Below are 24,312 nucleotides of genomic sequence, written 5' to 3' on the forward strand. Positions count from 1 at the left end.
TAATTTTCTGTGTATTAAAACACGTTAGCCTGTTGAGTGGAAACTACATGAAGATGAAAACTGGGCTGAGTTGTGGCGGATACGATGTGTGTGATGAGAGTGGTGTGTTGTTGTTATTGTGTTGTTCCGGGAAACCACTGACACGAACAGAACAGAGCAGAACAGGGGGATGTACTTGCGCTGAGACTGGAAAGTGCGTCAAAACAGCACTGGGTTTTTCTGTGACGCTTCATCGTGAAAATGAGGTATTTTACCGTCTCCTTTTCGCTTATATTATCTATTAGTATGCGTATAAATCTTAAAAATCTACTATGATGTGATGTTACCGACTTTTAGTGTGATTTTGAGCTCTGTTGTGGTGAAACGCAGTTGGTCGGGAGCACGAGAGGGGTTATTCCTGAACTATCGGCCTCACACTTTGACTTGTCTTAGGATATGAACCGATGCGTTTTTATGCAGAAATAAAGACCGGATAATATACAGTTTGGGGATGATTAAACGCCGATTGAGTGGCGAAAGCTAATACGCTGTAAGTGTCTTGACATTATGGTTTGTTATTGTTTAGCCAGACGGCTAAGTCGAGCTAAGACCTGCTAGCAAGCTACATCGCTACAACTAACGTTAGCTTAGCTAATGTAGAAACTTGATGAACATGGAGTGTATTCGGTATAAACGTATAAGATGAATGCATATATTTTTTATTTAACGTTTCCTCGTAAAAACACGATTGACATTAGAAGTTGTAATATAAGCGTAAGCGCTAGTAACTTCGGCCTGTTAGCAAAACGTTTATGCATAGAAAACAAGTATGAATTAAATGTATTTTTTGACGGTCGTTTACACATCTAACTCGAATTGTTTTTCGGCTGAATTATACAATGTCACGTTTCTGTTTGCGAGGCGCTATTTTTAGAAATGCGACCTTTGGGTTGTCAGATAAAGTAGTGTCGCGGAAGTTAAAACTACACAGCCGCAATAAATGCAGTTTTGTTGTTACGGGGTTAAATGATCGCGTAAACACGATGGGAACGAAGCGTTTTACGGTCCAAGTCAGTACGACACGTCACACGTGACGTCCCTATTCGTGTAAAGGTCATAATAATTTTGATTTGAGATAGAGGGGGAGCTGTTCTGTTTTATGGGCGGTTTAACGCGAGTTAACGCACTCCTTCTCATGCTGAAATGTGCCGTGTGAAAAACTTTTTCTTTTCTTTTTTTTTCTCGGCAGAGCTCAGCTGTTTCTGAAAGCGTGTCAGGAATTTCCTGCTGACTGCTCTCTTATCATACATACGATTGCTGTGTTTCTTTAGATCATAAAAACCAAGTGTGAATTAGTCATTGTGACAGTTTAGTGAAAACTAGGTAAAGAAGGTTTTTATGTACGACAGGTGTTCTTGAAATAATTTGAGACGCTTATTTTCCCCAAGCGAGGCAGACTAAAGAAACTAGTCATGTCCAACGCACTACTTAAAAAAAAATATTGCTGAAATATTATTTAGGGATCACCATGATTACACAACAAGGGACCTTTTCTTATCAGCGTGGCTACTGTTGACTGTTCACAACCACACAGAAAAATCTCAACCATCATCAGACGGGGTTTGATCATTGCTTACTGAGTCATCACCTTATGAGTGTGAGACGTGACTAACGTTTTACATTTGTAAAAAGTACATTGATACATTTCCCAGAGTTGTGGTGATAATAAGTTGACCTACCACCCTACCTCAGTTTACCTTGGTTGCAATAAATCCTGTTTACTTTAATCAAGTATTGTGTTTTAAATAGGCTTTATTATAATATCATAGAGGGCTATAGTTTTTAAATATCTAATTTTAGGTAATTGTGCTTAAGAAACCTATTATTGATTGATTTGATTGATTTTGAAATGTAAAGAGTGGTAGGCCTAAAATAAACACGCACTTAAAAAAAACTACTTGTTTTGACCCAAAGGGAAATGTGTGTTGCTGATACTTTGTGTTTGGAGTCAATCAAATGTGTAGTTCTCTTCGAAATAGAAATGGCATCAAAACATTAATTCATCAAAACTAATGAATTCATTATTAAATTTATTCGTAAGTTGACTTTCTTGATTTCGAAATGCAGTTTGTATGGGATCAAACCCAGTAGACACAAAATGACCAAAAAGGTGCATAACCTTATTATATGAAAATATTTTTATGCAACTAGAGACAAAACGATAATTGTGTGTTCAAAAAGTGCTCAAAACTATCGCTTTACTTGCCTGATTCACAGTGGCTAGCTTGTAATAATGTTTTCTAATGTGAGGGGTGCAGGTAGGTTTTCACAGTAAAAACTTTGAGCGCGTTGTTACGTCACGTCTGTCCCGCCAAGCACAGGCTATGGCCTCATTTGACTGAGGATCCTGCAGGAGGGTCTTTGTTTAATTATAGCCTACTCTCACAGGAGATGAAATAATTAAATGTCAAAAATCATTTTGATGGCAGATTGTAATCCAGAAGGGTCTATATGAAACGCATGTGAAAGATATTAAATTATATTGCATTCATATTTGTGTTAATATAAATAATAATGTGAAATTCGAATAATGTGACAATTAGAGATTAGACTGTACAGAAATTTAGATCTACACGCTAATACACAACTACACTCATAGTCACACTATACTGATGTTGTTAGCGTTAATAATTGCTAATTGATCATTCGATTTAAATGACCATTTTACCAATTTATTGTAATGCTTTTTCTCTCCATTGGTCAGATCAAAGTGTGGCAGAGCTGTTACTTACTTGTTCAGATGACAATATTCAGTGAAAATTCTTATTTGGGCCAAATATTTCAAGACGCAGTTTATAATCTGTGATTACTGAGTACAGGACTCACTCACACGTTCACCTCAAAACATTAGATTCATCCGCGCCGGAGCACGACCCACACATTGGATTTAATTCTGCAAGGAACTGCAATACCAATTTTCAAACATAGATGATGTACATTAATGCAAAATAAACTCCAACTTTTATTTAGGACTCAAAGAGTACTCAGAGAGTAGGATAATGTTCAGTCAGTACAGACCCAGGTTTTGATTATGTCTAAATGATTTTGCAATAATAACTGACACATTATTGCTTGTGTGTAAGTTTGAAACTGTTGAAATTGTGCGGCAATTACCAGAAGCTTTAACAACATATAATTAGTACGAAAATAGACAAAATAAGGTGTGTTCTGTTACAGGCAATGACTGTTTTATAATGTTACATAAAGATATTCACCCTAGATAGCTCTAGAATCTGGCACAAAATCTTTTCAGGCGTCCCTTCACTGATTCTCTTCTCCTACGGGGCCTGTATTCCCACAGACGCAGCTGCTGATAGACAGATGGCTTTATTCCTGGAGGGGACAGCAGCAAGCAACACCATGGAAACGTCCAATTTTGCCCATGTCATCTTCCAGAACGTGGGGAAAAGTTACCTTCCTCACGCAGCATTAGAGTGCCATTACACCCTCACACAGTTCATTAAACCACATCCCAAGGACTGGGTCGGCATATTCAAGGTGACAGTCATTTGGTCTCAGTTTTATACCTTCTCTTTTCTGCCATGTTTTGCTCACTCTTTGAATATGAAGTGTCTACCAGGAGAAGAATAGATAAGAGATTGTGTAACTCAACTTCATCACCATTCCACCTTCAAACAAGTCAATTGCATTTAAGATTTTATATCATTGGTCTCAAACTCATTACCTGGAGGGCCGCAGCGCTGCACGGTTTAGCTCCAACTCGCATTAAAAACTCCCCGGATTCAGCTAATCTTCAGGATTACTAGAACCTTGCAAGCAGGTGCAATTTGAAGCCGGCTGGAGCTGGCCGGAGCTAAACTCTGCAGAGCCGTGGTTCTTCACTAATTGAGTTTGAGACCACCACCGTTTTAGCATATTAAAATATAACTTAGTAATGAATTCTAGAAATGTTAAATACCTTTAGCATGAAGGTGGATTATGTCAATATTTCTGTGTACTATTGCCTTTCTCAATAGACTTTAATCAAGTTAGACGTCATATTGAATTTAACATAGTTGAAACTAGGCTGTGAGGTATAGACTTCCAGTCAACACAGTGGGACACACTGTATAAAGGTACTAGATTATGTCATTTTCACAATTTTCATTTCAATATTTTCATATATTTTTAATAAGGTGTTTGTCAGCAGGTGTTTGACGATTCATCAGCTTAAAGGAACACTCCGTTTTTTTGGAAATAGGCTAATTTTCCTACTCCCCCCAGAGTTAATAAATTGAGTTTTATCGTTTTTGAATCCAAGGAAGATTATTGATTATTATGCCCGAATTAGAGTATAGTTCCTAGTCATATCAGCCTAGAAAATTAAAATTTTTCCTTTTTCTGTCAGTCTTAGTTAACAATATAACTACAGAAGTAGAGTGTTCCTTTAACAGTCGATTCGTTGTTAAACAACTGCACAGCCTCAATTTTATTCCTTTCAAAAATGTCCCACCCTGACTATTCTCACATTTTCCAGCGATACAACATTTTCACTGTCTCTGCCACAAAAAAGGTGTTTTCATTGTTTTGTTTGTTTTTTTTTAATTTTCATTTTGACCTGTTATGTTAAAACAAAACGTTAATAAAGGATCACAAATCACCAACATTTTAGTTACCTCTTAACAATTTACAGTTGCCTATTCCAACTTCAATACCAAAGCACAAACTACTTTTTCAACTGTTTGTTCACGCAAGAGAATAATCTCCAAAATGTTTTTTTGAACTTCATTTAGTCCATTTCTAATCAGCCGAAGCCACTATTTACTGTGGTGCTGTAAATTGCTTAACAGATTACATCAGCGATAATTGTTTGACAAATACGATTTTAGTTCTCTTTTTGATTTATCAACCGCAGTGTTGTTTTCTTTGATCCCATTTTATTCTACTGAAACATGTATCAGCTATTAAAGGGAAGTATTACAATTCAAGTATTCCATTCAACACAATGTTAACCTATTGGACTTTTAGCCCTCCTTTTTTTTTTTATGTCTGCTACCCTTTTCCCTTCTTTCAAGACTTTGCTCATGTTCGCCAATTTGGTTTCATACCATTTTACAGGAATCACGTGTGATGTTACTGCAACTTTAATGTCTTGATTCCATTTCCCATCTTCACTTTCCACAGTGTGGAAATTACAAGGCCCTGCTGTCATATTTGGCAGTGTAATGTTTGGGGAGTTGCCATTACTCGTACTTAACATAATGTTGGATTTACTGTCGGTCACTTAAATGTTTCCTGTTGTAAAAGATTTTCAGAACCAGATTTCGCTCTAGTCTGACTGAGAAAGTTTATTTTTTCATCGTTACATCATTTTAGAACCGCTGCTGTTATATATAGTGTAACCCAAATGTAGCCGGTCACTTCCTCACAAACCATTAAGACGATCACCTGCTGTGGTTTTTGAGGAAGATGTTTTTATGGAGAGCTAACTAGGAAATTAATCTCTTTTAAACCTGTAGGAAATGCGGTGCGACTCCCTAAGCTGATGTGCTGTGTATGTCTTATTCATGTTATTCGGGAAAAACTGTGAATCATATCCAGGAAAATCTCAGTCACTACTGGTTCCCCTTCTAACAAGGTTTTCATCGAGCGAACACGAACATTTACTAGCGGCTTGTATAACAGAATGCGGTTTGAGTATTTGTGAAAGATCTTGGCAGTTTGCTTGGCAGAGAAAAAAAAGATATAAAATATTACAACCCGCTGGTAGTTCGAAAATTCCACTATGTTGGCACAAATCGGTGCGTCATGCTGAAGTGTAGTTGAACGCGAGTGTGGCCATCACAGTTGTGCACGGGAATGAAATATGTGGGTTGGCAGGATAAGTGGGGTGTTTTGGCTCCATCTGCTTTCTGGAGTTCCCCAGCTACTGCTGGATGGGAGAACATAAAACAAACGGCATTTACAGCGTTATGGATGTGGACTGTACGGCAGAACATCTGACTGCTGTAGGTTAGTGGAGAGGGAGTTGAGTGTGGTCACTGTCAGGGTTTAGTGTCGGGGTTCGGGTTCGCCAGATCAAAGTGGCGTTTTAGAACGTTTTACTTTGCGTGTGTGATATAGAGAGTCTGATGAAGCTGTTTTACGGCCGGCTGTCAGGAGGGCTTCGGCTTCTCAGCAGCTCTTTCACATTCTGGCCAATGTTCTTGATTAAAAGGGACAAACCCCCCGTGAGAAACGGATACAACTTTCAAATTCTTGGAAGGTGGATTAAAATCTCCACGGTTCATCTGATCCATATCAAATGGAAAAAGCGGGCTGAAATCACCAGTTCAGTTCCGATCGACTTTGAGATTGCGAAGTTCATGCAAGTAAATCTTTCAGAGATATTTACAGTTCGGATTCAAGTTATAAAAAAAGAGGTTACAGTCGAGCTTAGAATTCTGTGTGTATGAACGTGCAACGGGTGTCATGCTCGTATTCTTTAGCGGTAACCATAGCGACAGTAACCGAAGTAATGTCAAAGATGGCGACGTCCGTAAAACTGAAAGTCTTATCACTTTCTGACACAACAGTTCTTTCTTCAGCAGCTTTTAAATTTTGGTGGAGAGCGGAGCATTTGAACACAAAACTGACGGGATAAAACAGTAAGATAAAACTCGGCTTATTTCTCCTATACTGTAAGTTACCCAAAACACACATGAAAAGACATAACACGCGGTAGATAGGCGCTTGTGCAGCAGAACGGCTCTCTTTTGCAGTTTGACACAACGGACAACTAGTTGTGTTCACACAGCACTTGTGTTTCGTGAATGCGGTTGTGAGTCCTGAAAATTTTCAGGTGTGAGGTCGGTTACAGAATGCGGTTGTCACACCTGTAAATAACCAAACTGTGAGTAAACGTAACCGTATTAAGGACTCAAATACCGGAATGACAACCGTATTCTGCTGCTGTGTGAACGTGGCCTCAGATTTGGTCCGTTTTCACTGAAACGTAACACCAGAGTTAAACGTGGTCTGCTGCGATTTTCAAAAGTCTCAGTTTTTGACCTTTAAAGTAGTACACCCGGAGTAGTGTAAACACGTAACTGTAGCAAAAGTTATGTGTTGCAAACAGGGCCTCAGTACAATTCCGATTCATAAACAGTAGATTTGATTCTAAAAATCTTATTTGATTACATTCTAAATATATCAGCCATAATCTTGCTTACATGTGGAAAAATATTCAGGGAAACTTCCAACGTAGCACATTATAAAAATATTAAATTTCCACACAGCCATAAATACATAAAATATATTGTCATATAAGGGGTTCTTCAGGCTGAATAAGCTTGAATATGTGGCCCAGACTTTGCCAATAGTAAAATATTGGCATTAAAGGGGTGGTTGATCGTGATTTCACTTTTTTACTTTTTTAGTTGCTGTTTGAGCATAAACAATATATGCAAAGTTACAATGCTAAAAGTTCAGTGCAAATGGATATATTAAAAAATTACGTCAATTTAATGCCTACAAATACTACTAGTAGGGACTACCACGAGCTACTCAATAGGGCTCAAATTGATAAGCGATATTGATGTCGTGATTGTTTACAATACAACAGAGGCACGTTCTGAGGTGAGGGGAGGGACTGTTTTGGGCTGCACTAGCTGGTTTAGCCAATCACAACACACCGAACCAGCTAAACAATCTGAGCCCATTGCGTATGTCTGAGGGAGGGGCTTCATAAAACCGAGAAATCATCAGTGTTCTTTAGAGAAGGGATGGAGCAGTATAGAATGAAGGTAAATTATCTGAAAAATGTTTTTCATTTTTGGTGAATTATCACCTTAAAGGCTTTGAGTTTGAATTGGCCAGTCGTTATAATAATTAATATAATATTTTTTTGGGGAAAAATAATATCGTCTTATCATAATTCATACATGGCTTAATAGCTTTGTAATATGGCCCAGAAAACTAAAAGGCTACTTATGTGCTCAAATCTCATAAATCTGATACCACATTATATATTTACTGAGAAAACGTATGCAATTCTAAGTTAAAATCCCACTTTAAGTGCAGGAATGGCAGTTGGTCCTCGAGTACAACGGTTCTACATAATTCTATTATGCTGTCCAATTGCAATCTTTGTTTATGTTCTGAAATATGCTGGAACGCACATTGTTATGCAGTCTGACATGCCACTGGATCACAGTGTCTTCATATACCCTGAAGGGAAGGCGTGTTCCTCCAAACACAGTTGGCTGACTGACATGCATTTGTCGGCACCCAGAGACACAGAATAACCTCTGGCAATGAAGGGCACATAATCATAAATCACAACATGGCTCTCTGTGTTGACAGACAAAAGGCAGCCTTGCCAAACACCAGAAAATTGCAAGACCTGTTCCATGAGTCACTTGCCTGGAGCGGCAGGTAGTCACAAGGCTATTAATGCCACCTAGTGTTCATGCCTGATCATACCTGAACTCAGACTTTATGAAAGGAAAACTCTGGTATACTTCTTGGAATCAGGAAATCTTAATATAGCCTAAATGCAACTCAAACAATGGACGGCACCAACTGCTTCCTCCTCTTAGTCACCTTTATCTGAGCCATAGCATTGTCTGTGACCATAAATTTGTGCGTAAGAAGGTCGAAGCTTCTAAAGGAGAAATGCGTGTAGCATCATTGAATTTTCCTGTTGCCTATTGTTTCTTGTTTGAGCAGGCATGCTGCCTGTGGCTCTCTTTATGAAGTTGGAATGGTTACAGAGAGAATCTAGTTGAAAAACTTGTGAGCGTCATGTTGGATTGTCAGAACACGCCATCAGGCTCACCGCGAAGAAGGTGAACACTGCTTTATAATTATCCTGTCAGCGCAGTAGTTGTTCTCTGTACTGCATCCTGATATATAGGCTGGCTGTACCCAATGCTGCATGCAGTCAGCACAGACAGAGTCATGGGCCAAGACCGTGCGTCATTGCGAGTCAGGGAATTAGGTACTTTCTCACAAACACTGGGATGTTCTTTTGTTCTTGTAGAGTTTTATTCATTATAATGCAGTAGTTATGTACACTTGTAAGATATTAAATTGCATGGAATTACAATTTTTCTGATTAAGATTTTTTAAATAAAACGTATTTATTTAGAATTTTTGATTTTTGTTCTTATTCACCAAGGCTGCATTTATTTGCTATAAAATATGTTAAAATGTATTCTTGAGTTATTTTAAATATTTCACAAATTCTTTTTTTTTTTTTTTTTGCATTTTTTTCCAATTTATTCAGCCTTGGTGAGTATAAAAGGCTTTTTTTGTTTTTTAAATCATAATTTTTTCGTAACATTTGACATAGTGTATAGTAAAAGTACATTTACATTCACTTTCAAATTTAGTCATTTAGCAGACGCTTTTATCCAAAGCGACTTACAAATGATGACAAATGAAGCAATCAAAATCAACAAAAGAGCAACAAATATGTGAGTGCTGTGACAAGTCTCAGCCTAACGTGGTGTGCAAGGGTTTTTAAATATAATACAAAAAAGAGAACAAATAAAAAATAAATAAATAGAAAATGCTACTGTTAGAGTGTCATTTTTTTAATAAAAAGAAAACAAGTAATTAGAAAATAGAAAAGAAAGAGTTAAATAGAAGAGAATAGAATTTAAATATGTAAAATGTTTATATGTATAGTGGTTATATATGTGGAATATGCATGTCACTTGTTTTTATTTGTTAGGTTTACATTTTGTGTTTGCAGTTTGTGTAATTTTATATAATTTAAAATATTGTAATGTAATTAGTAACGATTAATCACGTTAAAAATACATTTATGTTTTTGTGAACATTAATATATATTTGTGTTCTGTGTGTATTTATGTAAATATAAAGACCCACACATACTGTGTATGTGTGTATATATTTATATATTTGTGTGTGTGTGTGTGTGTATATATATATATATATATATATATATATATATATATATATAGTATGCACACACATATTAATTAGATGCAATTAATTATGATTAATTAATTGTTGCCTGGCACTAAATATATAATTAATATAATATAATACTTTTTAAGTAATAAAAATTGTTTTTTTAATATGTTATGTATATGTTATGTTTTTCCCCTGTCAAAATGGTTATACAGTGAATTACAGTAATTATACTAATTAGTAATTTTTCCCTTTTTTTTAATTTTTAGTCTCTATTCATTGTGCTCTCGTCCTGAACGTTCTTGTAATTTCTCGTGGCATTTTCATTCTCATCCATCTTTTCTTCCTTTGGTTACTGTTCCCTCTGCAAACATAAATGAGAGACACACAGGGGCTTAATTTTTGCCCTCTTTCACCCCAAACGTCTCTAATGAGTGGAGTTTGGTCCAGGCAGTAATGACGCTCCGTATGGGCCATGCCTTTAATGGCTTCCTGCTCTTTACAGCTCCAGCACCTCGGGCAACTTTCTTGTACAATCAGGGGATTTCTGCAACACTAATGTTATTGTGGACATAGAGGACAGCTGTATGGTTTGAGCAAACAAGCCACACAACTTTCTACTCCGACCGGGCTGTAGTGAGTTTGCATTTTTACTGCGTGTGTGTCTGTGTGTTACTTCCAGGACACTATAGAGTTCCCACGTAGATGCCAGTAGCAGGTACTAGGCTCGTGCTTTTGCGTTTTCACAAACACAGTCAGCCTGATGTGAGTCTGATTTTGTTTGACAGTTTTATGACAGAGGGCTGAAATTATGGATGTATTTTCTGTACTCCCCCTCATCAACCATCAGTTAACAACACATAAAATTCATATAATTACATCTCGGTTTCCATTCTGAAGTATGTATAAAATTTTCACCTATTTTCTTCTTCCTGTTAAGGCTGAGTTGTAGCCGCGCTCCCTCAACCGAACATATTCACGAGGCTTTGGCGAGAAACACGTGGCAGACAGGCTGAGTTTGACTTGCCCCCGTAAAACACAGCCGAGTTCATGTTTTTATGTTCTCATCTCAAAGGCTTTCAACGAGGCCTCATGGAGATGAGAAAAATGCACAATGTGCCAAAGAATTTTGCAACATGATGTGAATCAGGCAATGGTCAAGACCACGACAGCCTGACGAAGCATTTACAGTCTTCCTATTAGTGTATGTGGGAGAATTCACATAAACACTAAATAGCTTCACATTTGTCAAAAGCTGCACCATTATTATTATTTATTTTTTTATTTTAGATGCATGTAAATAATTTTTTTATGTTATAAAATATATGTGTATTTTTCAATTTTACTGTATTTTTCATTAATAAATGCAGCCATGGTGAGTATAAAAGATTTAGATTATTCCAAATATTTGTTCAGTAGTGTGTGTATAATGTGAAATTAACATGTAACACATATATTAAGCGTTTATATGGGGAGTATATATACAATATGGGATATTTAAGTATATATGGGATATTTATATATGTATATATGTTTGCTAGGTTATAAAAGTACTAAACTTTTATAAGATTTATCAGCTGTACATTTTATAATACTTTTTTCCACCTGGAGATTATCTAGAATTCTGCACTGGAGATTCTAGTGCATTTTTTTTTAAATTATAGATTTATAATATTTTAAACCAAAGTTCTGTTGAATGTTTGACTAATTGGTTGTCAGATGTTTAAGGGGGTGGCTATTTTTGAATAACTACACAGCTGTGAATTGTTGCAAATTTCGAATGTGTTACAGTTTCATGCCAGTTTGCCAAAATATTTCAGTTGCCTAATAAATGGCTTACATTCTACCACAACAAAAGAGCCACAGAAAGAAAAATACACTAACCAAGCATTTAAATGTGACACACAATAGGACAAAAATGCCAAACAACTTTATTTCTGAAATGACTTTTAACTGTCTTTCTCACACACACACACACACACAATCATGCACAGAGGTTCTTGTAGAACCTCGTTTGAAGCATTACTTCTCATCCTAAAGACAGAAACCGTTTCACTATTGAAACTTAACATTACTCCATTACCACCCTGATGGTTTGGGCTGTGTTTTGGAAGTGTTTTGGTAATGAAACTGAAAAACAAGATCAGTTTGGACCCGTTTCCTTGATTCTAAATGGTTACTGTGGAGTATTTTTTTAACATATAAAAAAATTCCTGAGCTTTAAGTCAGTTATGCTAACCCTTTTAAACCTCTCTGTTTCTGACAGGTTGGCTGGAGCACTGCTCGTGACTACTACACGTCCCTGTGGTCACCTCTTCCAGACAGCTACGCCGAGGGAACCGCCGTCAACAGATCTGTGGTTTTCCAAGGTAAAAATCACACTTTCAAAATGACGTTTCATGCCAGCATTTCTTCAATGAAAGTCATGCCAGAAAGAAGGCCTTTTAATATGTAGTGACGGATGCAATAAAATAGGAAACATTGAGGCCTCCTATTAGAGGGCTGAAGTGTTGATGGGCCAGTTTTACTGGAGTGGTTCAGGTCACATACTGGAATCTTTGTGAGGGATTACAGGGTTTGCATGGCATGACTCCGGATTCCCTACAGCAATTAAGAAAATACATCATTAAATAAAATGACATGAGTCTGTCATAAAGCTGCAGTAGAACTGTAAAGTTATGATGTAACTTCAGGCTATTAGTCTTAGCTGTCGTTCATTAGAGTCATTTTATTTTAAAACCTATGGGAAAGACAATTGAGTTTGGTGTAAAACATTCCATGTAACACAGATTATTTTCTCTGCTTGATTCTGGGGTATTTTGCAGGTTACTACGTCCCAAATGACGATGGTGAGTTCTACCAGTTTTGCTATGTCACACATAAGGGAGAGATCCGTGGGGCCAGCACTCCATTCCAGTTCCGTGCCAACAGCCCCACAGAGGAGGAACTGCTGACAATGGAGGACGAAGGAGGATCTGATATCCTGGTGGTCACCACCAAGGCTAGTTACCTGGAAGTGAGGGGATTTTGTTTTTGTGACTCCTGAACTCGAGATTTCCTGAACTGTAGTTGAACTACAGATTTCTATAGTCAGTTTTCACATGCCAGGATTGTCACCTCTGGTTCTTTTTCCAGCAAAAGATGGAACAAATTCAGCAGGAAAAGAAGGAGCTTTTGGAAAACCTGGACCTGCTTCAGAAAGAGAGGGATGAACTGATTGATGAGAAGAACAGACTGCAGAAAGAATATGAGCAGGAGCGAGAGAGCAGCGCTCAGCTCAGGAAAGATGTGCAGGTGAGAGTTAAATAGAGAAAAACTCCATGTTATTGTCCTGACTTGACCTCATAAAACTGTACAAATATATTGGAAATAGAAATGTTTTTGTACATTTTATTGAATGGGTAAAAGACAGCAATTTCTTCTACTCAAATACGACGTGAATTGCAAAACAAAATCTTTAGTGTCTTAAGCTGTTTACACCTAAGTTCACAGGCTGTCAGCACCCTCTAGTGAGAGTCTCTCTTTGTACATAAAATATAATAATAATTCACATTTTTACAAGACATGACAATCAGCGACATCATTGCCATTTGTTGCTTTTAAGTGGCAATATTCATAAAGAATAAATGTATCAGCTCTGAGGCAGGGCTAGTTTAAAGATGAAAACAAGCACACCCATTTCTGGCTGTTAATTTTATGACCGCAATTTTATATGTTGTTTTATGTGCTGCTAAAATAATTCTAAAAATTCTGCACATGAAGTGGTACTGCAGAAGAGACTGGAGTGGGATTTGGAGACCTGCTTTCCCATTAGTCATGTTTGCAGATTCTCAGAGACCACACTCAAGCGTAACTCCAGAGCCAGCAGTCTATTCTGCAACAGCTCTCGTCATTTCTGCAGCAGCTGGAAAGACAACATGCTTACGGCCGAGGGAATTTGCTCTCTTATCTGTTTTTGTGTCTACACAGGAGTTGCAGCTGTCTGCCCAGAGCTTGCAGGAGGAGAGAGAGGAGGTGAAAAAGAGAATGGAAGAGAGTACGGCACGACTGCTGCAGTTAGAGGAGGATCTGATTGGAGTCACACAAAAAGGCCTGCAGAAGGAGACTGAACTAGACTGGTGCGATTTCTTACCACAATGAAGTAACCACAAAGAGGCAATACACGTATATTATAACAAACTAGGGTTGTCATGCCACCAACATTTCCGTAATCAATAATCAATTCCAGTGCCACGGATAAAATTATATGCTTTTGGTCCAGTTTCTATTTAAAAAACATAAAAAAGGCAGTAAACCTTTTAGCAAGCAAACAATCGGTACTATTCATACTGCAGAAAAAACAATGTTTTGTTAGTCATAATTTAGTACTGTAGTATCAAAGTGCAAGGACTTTGACATCCCTATAACAAACCATCATTTTTTAAGTATCTTTAGATAGTAATTAGGAGATGTCATATTTGTTAGATTAATATATTTTTTTAGAAAGTTCACTTTGAGATATGTTCCTTGTGGGGCTGAATAATTGATAATGGTTTTGATTTGACAGCCTGAAGGATCGAGTAAAGAAGTTAACCCTGGAGAAAGAGGCTCTCGAGTGTCAGCTGAAAAATGAGAAAGATGAGAAGGAACTCTATAAGGTAATGCCACATACTAACTGCCTCATGCTCATCCCTGGTTACCTAAAGCAAGAAAACTGTTCCCTCAAAATATATGCTATTTATGCCAGGGATGTAAAGTACCTAAAAAATTGCACTTCGTTACTGTATCATAGGATTATTAAAAATAAATATCATTACCAAAGAATAAAATTAGTTTGCCTTCGTTTTCAACTTCTAAAGTACATATTTCATTGACCACTGTGTTGCAGATCTTTGTAATGTAATAAATTATATTAATAAATACTGCATTAGTTAAAACATAAAATCCAGTTTACTTTGACTGTATTTAAAAGTTTGTGTGTGTATGGTATTGTGTATTTGTGTTTTATGAAGACACAAATTTGTTTAATCACAAGGTGATTAATTAGAATTAGAATTTAGATTAGAATTTGAAAGTGGTTTAATGAGACACTATGTCCCCATAATTCAAAAGCTTAAAAAACATATTAAATGGTGTTTTATTTAATCTAAAAATGCACAAAGTTTCCTATAAGTTGGTGAAAGGCAATAGCACATACAGTTTGTACAGTATTAAAAGCCATTACCCCTATTGAGAGTCCCCATAAACCACCACTACCAACGTGTGTGTGTAAATAAGATTCGTTTTATGTGTACAATCAAAAAGAAAAGTGATTAAACAGGTTCGGATTGTGCTATACACATTTTTTTACATTTAGAATTAGTAAATGTAGAAATGTATTTATTTTTATTAATCTCTCTTCTTACCTATTTAAATTGACCTAAAACCAACAAATAGACAATTTTGATTTGTTGAATTGAAAACACTTTTTCCACAGAGAAGTGTAATACAGACCCTCATTCTTATCCTAATTACTCTGGCTTGCACTGTGTAATTCTCACTCTCCATCACTCACTTTGTCTCACCCTCCATCCATACTTTCTTGTGGCGGGCACAGGAACTGGGCGTAAACGCTGAGCAGTAGCCACGGAAACACAGCCGGCCCTCACTTCACAGCAGCTGCCTGAGGCAAAGAAAGAGAAGAGTGGGGGTGGAGCAGAGTTGCTGCTCTCTTACTGCTGCGTTATAATTAGGTTTAGCTTGCATACTTCCTCACCATGCGGAAGTACACCTCATTTTAGAGATTGTGTGGATAATTGGGTGCTCGTCCGGGATCTGGACTGGTTTTGGTACACTGCTAGTTTTATGTGCCATGGGCCCAGGTTATTACTCAGCAGATGTGCAAAGAGGAAACGGTCTATTTGAATCGAGTGTATGTGTGTGTGTGTGTGTGTGTGTGTGTAACACAGATTCACCTGAAGAACCGGGAGCTTGAGAACACTAAGCTAAGTGCTGAGCTGCAGATGCTGAAGTCTGTGGATGTGAATAAGGAGAACACCATTGCTCAGCTGAAGGAGGAGCTCACTAGAGTCAAATCCTGCCTGGCAGAGAAAGAAAAACAGCACCGCCAACTACTGGCCAACAGTTCACCTTCGGTACACACACAAAAGCTTCTGCTTAACCTGTATTTCAGATAGAGTGCTGGAGGAATTAATTCTAAAGGCCAGATGTCAGTTACAGTTTTAATGGGTTTTTGATCAAATACCTGAAATAAGGTCTGTGGTTAATGAAAGCTCAAGATATTTTCAGACTGCATTCTATGGCATAAAATACATCAGTAAATCCTACTCAGTTTTAAAGCTTTTATGTGTATATTGTAAATAGGTGATTGCTAATTGGCTTGATGAGACTACAGAGTTTTTGGGGACATTAAACACCAACACGCCAATCAGGAAAACTCACTAGTCCGTTTTTAAAGCCTTGCTGTGTTTATACTCAAACTCTTGCAAAGCATTCAACCTCAGAATTTCCAGCTTGTCAGTTTTAAATAATGACTGAAAGAGCCGTTGGAAACTAGTGGTGGTGATGGTAAATCTGTCCAAAGAGTAATTGGCCAATTGTATTTAAGCTTAAACGTTCATAAAATCTGTGTTCATTTGTGAATAGGATCTATTGTTGTGAATGAAACACAGAAGATTCATAAACTTTTTGCAATGCAATGCAATAATCCAAAAGCCATTAAAATGTCTTCAATGGCTTTTTACAGGTTGGCCTACAGCACTCTATATTGGGATATTGCTCATTTAAAAGCAATGTTATGTTTGAAGCCGTAGGCTAGTGGTAAAGACATGGTCCTTCATTGTGTTTTCCCCTCTTGATATACATGTATCAATAAACGTGGCAAAAAGGCCAACTTCAGAAAACACAGCATGAAAAGCAGTATTTTTTCATATATCTTTTTCGCAATAGATATATGATAATGTGTGCATATGTGTGAATGTTTGTATGCTCATGATTTTACTTTTTTGTTCGTTTGTCAGGGGGAAAGTAAGGCTCTTAGGGAGCAGCTCAGGCAGAAAGAGGAGCAACTGCAGGCAACCCAGCAGCAGGCAAATATGCTAAAAGCTGAGCTGCGCGACTCCTCCAATGCTCGTGACAGAAGCATGGCCGACCTATACAGGATCCGCCTGGAGGCCGAGTCATTCAAGAAGGGACAGATGGAAGCCAAGACTGAGTGTAGCCGCCTAGAGAAGCAGCTGGAGGAGGTAAAAAATTCAACCCAGCAGGAGGCGGTAAAGAGATGCTCACCTGTCCGACTTGAAAAAAACTCACCATCCCACAATTACACTTCATGCCTGAATCCAGTATGCTTTAGTCAAGAAAGCCCATTGTGTTCTGGAATAAGTCTGGTCTATTATCCAGATTGCACACTGTTTACCACGTATAACTATGTAACTAAAGAATCTTATGAACTGTTCACTTTTACATTGTTTAACTAAAGACCATTATACCTGACTAGTCTCTTTTTTCCTCAGCAGTGTAAGGAGTCCGAAGGGTTAGCTGTTGCTGAACTGCAGAGAGAAGTTGAAGATTTACGGCTCAGGCTGCAGATGGCTGCTGAACACTATAAAGACAAATACAAGGAATGCCAGAAGCTCCAGAAACAAGTGGTCAAGCTCACTGAACAGCAAGGAGTGAGTAAACCTTCAAGTTATATAGCTATACCACCTGCAGAGTGTTGTGTTTTGAGTTTTTAGCATAGCTTTGAGGGTTTTTTTTAGTTTTAGGTTTTGGCTAGACTCAGCCAACCCTTGTGTATTGTCTCAGGTGAAGAGAAGTCCAGGGTCTGAATCAGCAGCCGGTCCCTTATCTGCCAGTCCAGAGGCATCTGCACCAGGTAATTTCATATTAATCTATACAGACTACAACTTCCATGAGATTTAAGACCTCGTATGAACATGTTTCTTGTGTTCTATGGAATGCTAACAGGAAGCCCAGGTACTTCGGATGCCGTGCTAGATGCCATCATTCAAGGCAAGCTGAAAAGTGCAAGCAAGGAGCCAGACAAAAATGACAAATACAGGAAATGCAAACAGATGCTTAATGTGAGTACTTGTCTTTTTCTTTTCTCTCACTGGCATGCTATGTCTGCTTGATATACTGAAGTACTTAGTGTATTTTCCTGCAGGAGGAGCGAGAACGTTGCAGCATGATAAACGATGAGCTCACAAAGATGGAGGTGAAGCTAAGAGAGCAGATGAAAACCAATGAAGGCCTGCGAATGCAGCTCGCTGCTGAGGAGGATCGCTACAAGGTCAGAGTCACCTAGTGGTACAGAGTTTCAACTCTACTTGAGGACATACGGAAAAACATTTTAGATAGCATTAAGAAGAACAGCTGGAAATGGTTTAAAAACAGATGACAACCTGGTGATATTGTTCTCAATGTCATTTATCATTCTTGGTTGAATTTTAATGAGTGAAATCCAGTATCTATTTCAATAGTAATCCATATGTTCAAGAATTTAGCTGAAATTTCGAATACAGTAACTAATTTACTCACCCCAGTGTCATCCAAGATGCTCATGTCTTCCTTCTGTCTTTTTTTTGAGGAAAACATTACTGGAATTTTATACACTTGAATAGTGGGCAGTAGTTTGAAGTTTTATTAGAAAATTAGAGCTTCAAAATTCTCTACATGATACCAGCCAAAGAATAGGGGTCTTATCTAGCCAACCTAATGGTAATAAAAAAAAAAGTATATATAAGATGAGCATTTGTATACATATGTATGTGTGTGTGTGTGTGTGTGTGTATAAAATGTATACACAATGTATACAAATACTGAATTAATAATGAAATATTGATAAAGTCTTGTAAACACTGTTTACTTGCATTGTAAATCAGTAAAACCGAGGTTGCATTTATGTTTTATCATAATATTTCTATCACAGCATTTGAGACTCAACAAAGTGAAGTTGTGCTGTTTTTTTCCCTTTGGTACGTTTTGAACAATATGACTCGGATCAGAGAGAAATGTGATCACAGATAAGCAGACCTTCAGATGTTCTGATAAGAGATCCAGGGCAACCTTAGTACTACTTTTTCCTCCACACAGTTTACGGCTGCTCTGAGTCAAGCCCGATATCATTGCATTAGCACAAATACACTGACAGTGCTGGTTTATGAGCGCGTCACTGAGGAGACTGACTTTTACTGCTGTTTACATGAGACATGGAGACAGTGGAGGAAGGACAGTTGGGAGTCCTGGGATCAAGATACGATAATGCATCTGCTGGCTGCCTCCCTACACAGCAGGAGACAGAGCAAGGGACTCGGTTTAAGTAGTAAGGTCATGTGCAGATCAGTGGTAGTCTTCAGGCTGAGTTTACATTTTTTCTGCATGACTCATGTGGAGCCATGCAAACGCAGAAGTAAACGAGGGGTAGAGAAGCCACGGAGATCTTTTTTTATTCATCGGCGAATAAGTACTTCATTAAAATCTCAAGCATATTATTTGCAATTTGGAAGACCATTAATTTTTATACTTGTAATTATTTTATTTTAAGTATATCAGTCACATTAATACATGGCTCTGGAATACTTAACTCTGATCAGGTCAATCATGCATGCAGATTTTTTTATTTAATAAACTGTATAATGGACCATTGTGCCAGGCTACCAGTTTATTATGCTTTCTTGTGCAGCTCAATTTGTGTGTGTGTGTGTACAATTACGCACATGTCGCAAAATAAATCCTTAACCAAACAATTTTTTTTTTAACAAAAAGGTAATTTTTACTTCAATGTTTTTGCATTTTTTAAATATTTAAAAATATTGGTATTTATTTTATTTTAATTAACTAAAGCTTTTAAGTAGATTTAAGTCAATTGATTTAAGTAAATAGTATTTTTTAGAATTTATTGTGAAGCTATCCATTTGAACTATTTGCAAAATACATATTTTAAAATACGTACACATTTACTCATGCACACATTACACTCGCTTACGATTTACATTAATAAGTTTAGTATATATTTTTTGGTTTTTACCGTTTATTCTTATTCTATTTCTCTTTTACTTTTAAATCACGCTTTAGCAGATGATATCAGTAACAACTTTTTTTTCTGATTCCAGAGCCAGGTGGCAGAGAAGGGCCGAGAACTCAAGGAGCTGAAGGACAGTCTTTTTTCGTTGACCAAAGAAAAAGAGAAGCTAGAGAGGGTGCGTGCTTTCGTTTACATTTTCCGCACGCCTCTGCCAATCTAAAAATGCAGTTGTTTTTCTTGCTTGTTGTTTTATTCTCAGGATCTGGTTTGGGTTTAACATATCTCTCTAATTGGGCCAGCAGTGCAAGTGAGTCCTTATTTTCCATTCAATTACCCTGGACCACAGAGAGGGACTCGTAGTCGAGGTACAACACAAAACTCGACGCTCGAGAAGCAAAATGGCCCAATTTGAGGTTCAGACTAAATGAAATTGGCGCCTGCCGAAGACTTCAATAAAAGGCAAAGCTCTGCTTGCCTTTGAACAGGCAGAGGAGTTTTAATGAAGGGCCTAATTAAACTGTTTGTGCGAGGGTGGCGAGTTACTCTACTCTGCTGCCTCTGCTCGCTGTGGTGAGTGATGTATTGTCTGGACTCAAAGATAGAGGAAAGGATGAAAGGAAGGATGGAAAAATGGGACCTGACTCTGAGTTATTGTCAATACATCATGGCTGGCTTTAAATTAGACTTTGCTTTCGTTTTGGTCACATTTGGACCAATTTGACTACGTTTAGCTTTCCATTGGCATTTTTTACATTTAAATTTCAATTGAAATATGCAGATCAGGTGATTAGGTACTGATTTCGGTGAATATTCTTGAAGCGAACCAAAACTTTACACGTGTGTCCTCTCAGGAGCTGCAGAGGAGTGTCAGCAGAGAAGAAGAACATGAAAAGAAAGATGGCAATGTGGATGCGCAGTCGGTTTTCTTGCAGTACCCCATGCCGTACCCTCAAGATGACCCATCTCCTCTGCTGGTGCCCCAGCGCCCCACTGATCTCATGTTCGGGAACCCGTACTCTTCTACTGATTCAAGGGGTATCTATGCTGCTATTTCACCATTCATTTCAGTTGCTCATCCTGAATGAGGAATAAAATTCATAAATTCATTTCCATTGTTTTCACAAATTTGTCATGGGCAAAATCCAGTCGTTATAACTGGTACCCATGCAGTCGAGGTCGAAAGAATCAAAGCTGAAGCTGAGATTTTGCTAATGTGACTACGCCTTAAAATATATTGTACGTATTTTAATGTTCGTATTTTGCCGATAATTGTAATTATTTTAAATATAATGTGTAATGACACAACTACGGAAGAGGATTAGGGCCAAGCGATAACAAAAAATAACGCCATTTTGAAATTAAAGACACTGTAATGTGAAATGAAACTCAATTTTAAGATACTAGTTATGATTAGTGATTTATTAAATACTCGACTGATGCAAAAGATGGATTCGAACCCTGATCGAACGCGTCATATGCTACATCTATGAGTTTTACTCTCCAACCTACGCCCCAGCAGATGCTGTTTGAAGTTGTACAAAAAGATGAAATGAAGATGATATGAGTGTTGATTTCCAGCATTTCATTGACTTTTTTTTTTACTTGTTTGGTTTCTTTCCTGACAGATGGGGCCGATGGAGAGTTCTCTGATGACCAGATGCCCAGATTGCCCCCAGTTGGGCCTCCATCCTGGGACAGCAACGTAGTGTGCATACAGCCCGCCCGGAACCTCAGCCGCCCCGATGGACTGGAGGAACCAGAGGAGCCACAGAGCACTGTGAGTTCACTACGGCCACCTTCACGTTCAACTGTTAGAAGTGATATAGAGGTGGGATTAAGGTTTTAATCAAGTCAGAACTGCAGATGGGCTTAAACGCTTCCCAAAACTCTGTCTTTCTTTTATCTGGACTTCTCTCTCCGCTGTGCTGGCCTCCGTTAGGGCTTAGCTAAGCTGGCATTATTAAAGCCCCGCTAACCCAGAGCAGAGCCATTAAGGAAGTGCTCGTACTCGCAACTAATAGTGCTCGTTAGCCTTTCCCGCATAATGGTGGGTTTACCAAGGAAGAGCTTCAGTCACTTTTCATCTTAAGTTTGTAATATCTTTTGCGTACTAGAACTACACGTCAGGTCATTCTTTAAGAAGTTAGAATACCTTTAATCGAACATTTTCATGCAAAAAAACTACAACACGAAATATACAACAGAGCACACTTTGCTGAGTGTTGAAACCCATAATGCAGTGCTCTCAACATTTCAAGATGCATTGAATTAACTGGAAAGTAATATCAACCAAAAGAAAATGGATTGAACACCCAAACATGAAAAGTTCTATCATTTACCCATTACAAGCCTGAATGACCTATTTTAATTAAACGATTTCTATTATCTTTATTTTAAATTCACACACAGCGAATGTTCAAAACAATTGACTTTCATAGTAAATTTTCATTTTGGGTCCAGGATAGAAACCTACTGTCAGATTCTGGAAGGTAAATTCTTCAAACAGTGGTTCAAGAGGATGTGATGTTGTTCTTTTTAAGCTATAGAATGTCCTCACCCCAGAGCACGATCGACATACAACAAAGAAATATGCTGTTGATACATCCGCATACATTTGCAAATATTCATTAAAACCATGTTTTCTGGAAACGACACGCTCCAGATCATCGATACAGCTACAAAATTCTCCTACATAATTGTATGTAGACCTGTCAGATTGATGCACATAGATTTCCTGCGATATGAATCACTCACAGTTAGCAGCCTAATGCTTTTGCTGACAGAAATCGTTTTTTTTTCTTCTCTCCCCAGCAAACCAATGATCAGCCTACAGCCGCTGACCCCGCAGAGTTCCTCAATGATGGACAGATGCCATTCTGCTTTGAACCCAGGTAAGAACGCACACAAACACCACCCTCGCGGCTGTTACCCATCATGCGCTTGAGCTTCGTTGTGGTGTGACTATGCGCATTAGCTCGACGGCCCACCCACATCGCCTTCACACAGATGCCGTTTTACTGCCGTTTACTCTCCTGTTGTTCCAGCACCAGCTCGTTCGCACACACCTTACCGCGCTTTGTTTTCCTCCTCCAGCCTTTATTTTCGTCTTTTTATTAGCCTTTTCTCACCCAGTTTAATTTCTCCCTCTCGCAGTGGGGAGCAGAAGCGATGTCCGCTGTGTGAAGTGATCTTCCCTCCTCATTACGACCAGTCCAAGTTCGAGGAGCACGTGGAGAGCCACTGGAAGATCTGCCCCATGTGCAGCGAACAGTTCCCTCTCGACTGCGACCAGCAGCTCTTCGAGAAGCACGTCCTCACCCACTTCGACAGCAACGTGCTCAACTTCTAGTCGAGAATAAGAGCTCTCGCCTCCATTTCACATTCTGCTCATTTGTGTTACAGTTAACAGCCACTTTAAGCAGCATGTTTAGCTTCGAGCATTCATCCGTAGAGAACTGATTCTTTATTTAACGCAATCGAGGTAAAGTCTGGATACTGTTAATGGATTTCAAATGACTGAAAGATGATTTTGGGTGACGTTTTAGGGTTTTTATTTAAGTCTTTTTTTTAGTTGGGGATTACTTCTGTCGAGTTTGTTCTAGCTCACTTTAATGCCTCTCATATCAAAGTTAGCACTAGCAGTGCAGGTGGTTGAGAATAGGTTGAGAGAGAACCCTCCCCAGGTTCCATAGTTTAAGTCAGGTATCGCCTACTATACTCTGTGCAGGCAGAGCACAGCTTTTTCTGCCAGGGCATGTATGTGACCAGCTAAGAGGGTGATTCTATAATATGAAATTATTTTAGAATAAGCTTTTAAAGGTCAAACCTTGATAATCAAGTTATTTGAGTTAGCGTTTTTTTCTTCCCTTTATCTATTTAAATCACTTATTTCAATTGAGTCGCATGCTCGCATTTCCTGTGCACTGAAATCACAAACCTAGATCTTTATTTTTGTTCCATTTCCTTAGTTAAATATTTTCGTTCTCTTACTGTTTGAGTGTGTCTTATATACTTGATCTAAACCAATAAAGATTTCACTGAAGCAATATTTATGTTGGTCATACTGGTCATGTGGAGTTGTTCAAATTGAAAACTGCATTTTGATTATTATCCATGATAATAATTGTTATTAGAATGTGTTGAACATACTACATTTTTAAATAACTACTCTTTATGAATGTAGGTTTTTAGAACTCTGACTATATGTCTGCTATAAGAAACAGTGTGACCCTGGTCCACAAAACCATTAGTGTCAGTTTTTTTGAAATTGAGATTTATACATCATCTGAAAGATGAATAAATAAGCTTTCACTTGATGTATGGGTTGTTAGGACAATATTTGGCTAAGATACAACTGTTTGTTTTACACCCTGAGATTCCAGATTTTCAATCTAAATATTGAGAAA

The 24,312-nt window shown here is 38.0% G+C and overlaps 1 protein-coding gene across 4 annotated transcripts; it reads left to right on the forward strand.

Annotated features, from left to right (window-relative positions):
• Positions 1–89: 89 nt before the first annotated feature.
• tax1bp1b (Tax1 (human T-cell leukemia virus type I) binding protein 1b) lies at positions 90–23,954 on the forward strand. Of its 4 annotated transcripts, none has more exons than XM_043261449.1 (18): positions 90–245; positions 3,341–3,537; positions 12,167–12,269; positions 12,726–12,916; positions 13,036–13,194; positions 13,870–14,018; positions 14,447–14,537; positions 15,828–16,013; positions 16,899–17,123; positions 17,394–17,552; positions 17,686–17,755; positions 17,848–17,963; positions 18,047–18,172; positions 19,995–20,081; positions 20,758–20,941; positions 21,532–21,683; positions 22,718–22,797; positions 23,060–23,954. In XM_043261449.1, the coding sequence occupies exons 2-18, from the start codon at positions 3,361–3,363 to the stop codon at positions 23,253–23,255; spliced, it is 2,451 nt and encodes an 816-aa protein (XP_043117384.1). In that variant the 5' UTR covers positions 90–245; positions 3,341–3,360; the 3' UTR covers positions 23,256–23,954. The 4 variants fall into 4 exon arrangements, with proteins under 4 accessions (XP_043117384.1, XP_043117386.1, XP_043117387.1 ...); XM_043261451.1 differs by having other exon boundaries at positions 17,397–17,552; XM_043261452.1 differs by lacking the exon at positions 19,995–20,081.
• The last annotated feature ends 358 nt before the right edge of the window (positions 23,955–24,312 follow it).

The sequence above is a fragment of the Puntigrus tetrazona genome, chromosome 16 (assembly GCF_018831695.1).
Source record: "Puntigrus tetrazona isolate hp1 chromosome 16, ASM1883169v1, whole genome shotgun sequence".
Taxonomy (NCBI): Eukaryota; Metazoa; Chordata; class Actinopteri; order Cypriniformes; family Cyprinidae; genus Puntigrus; species Puntigrus tetrazona.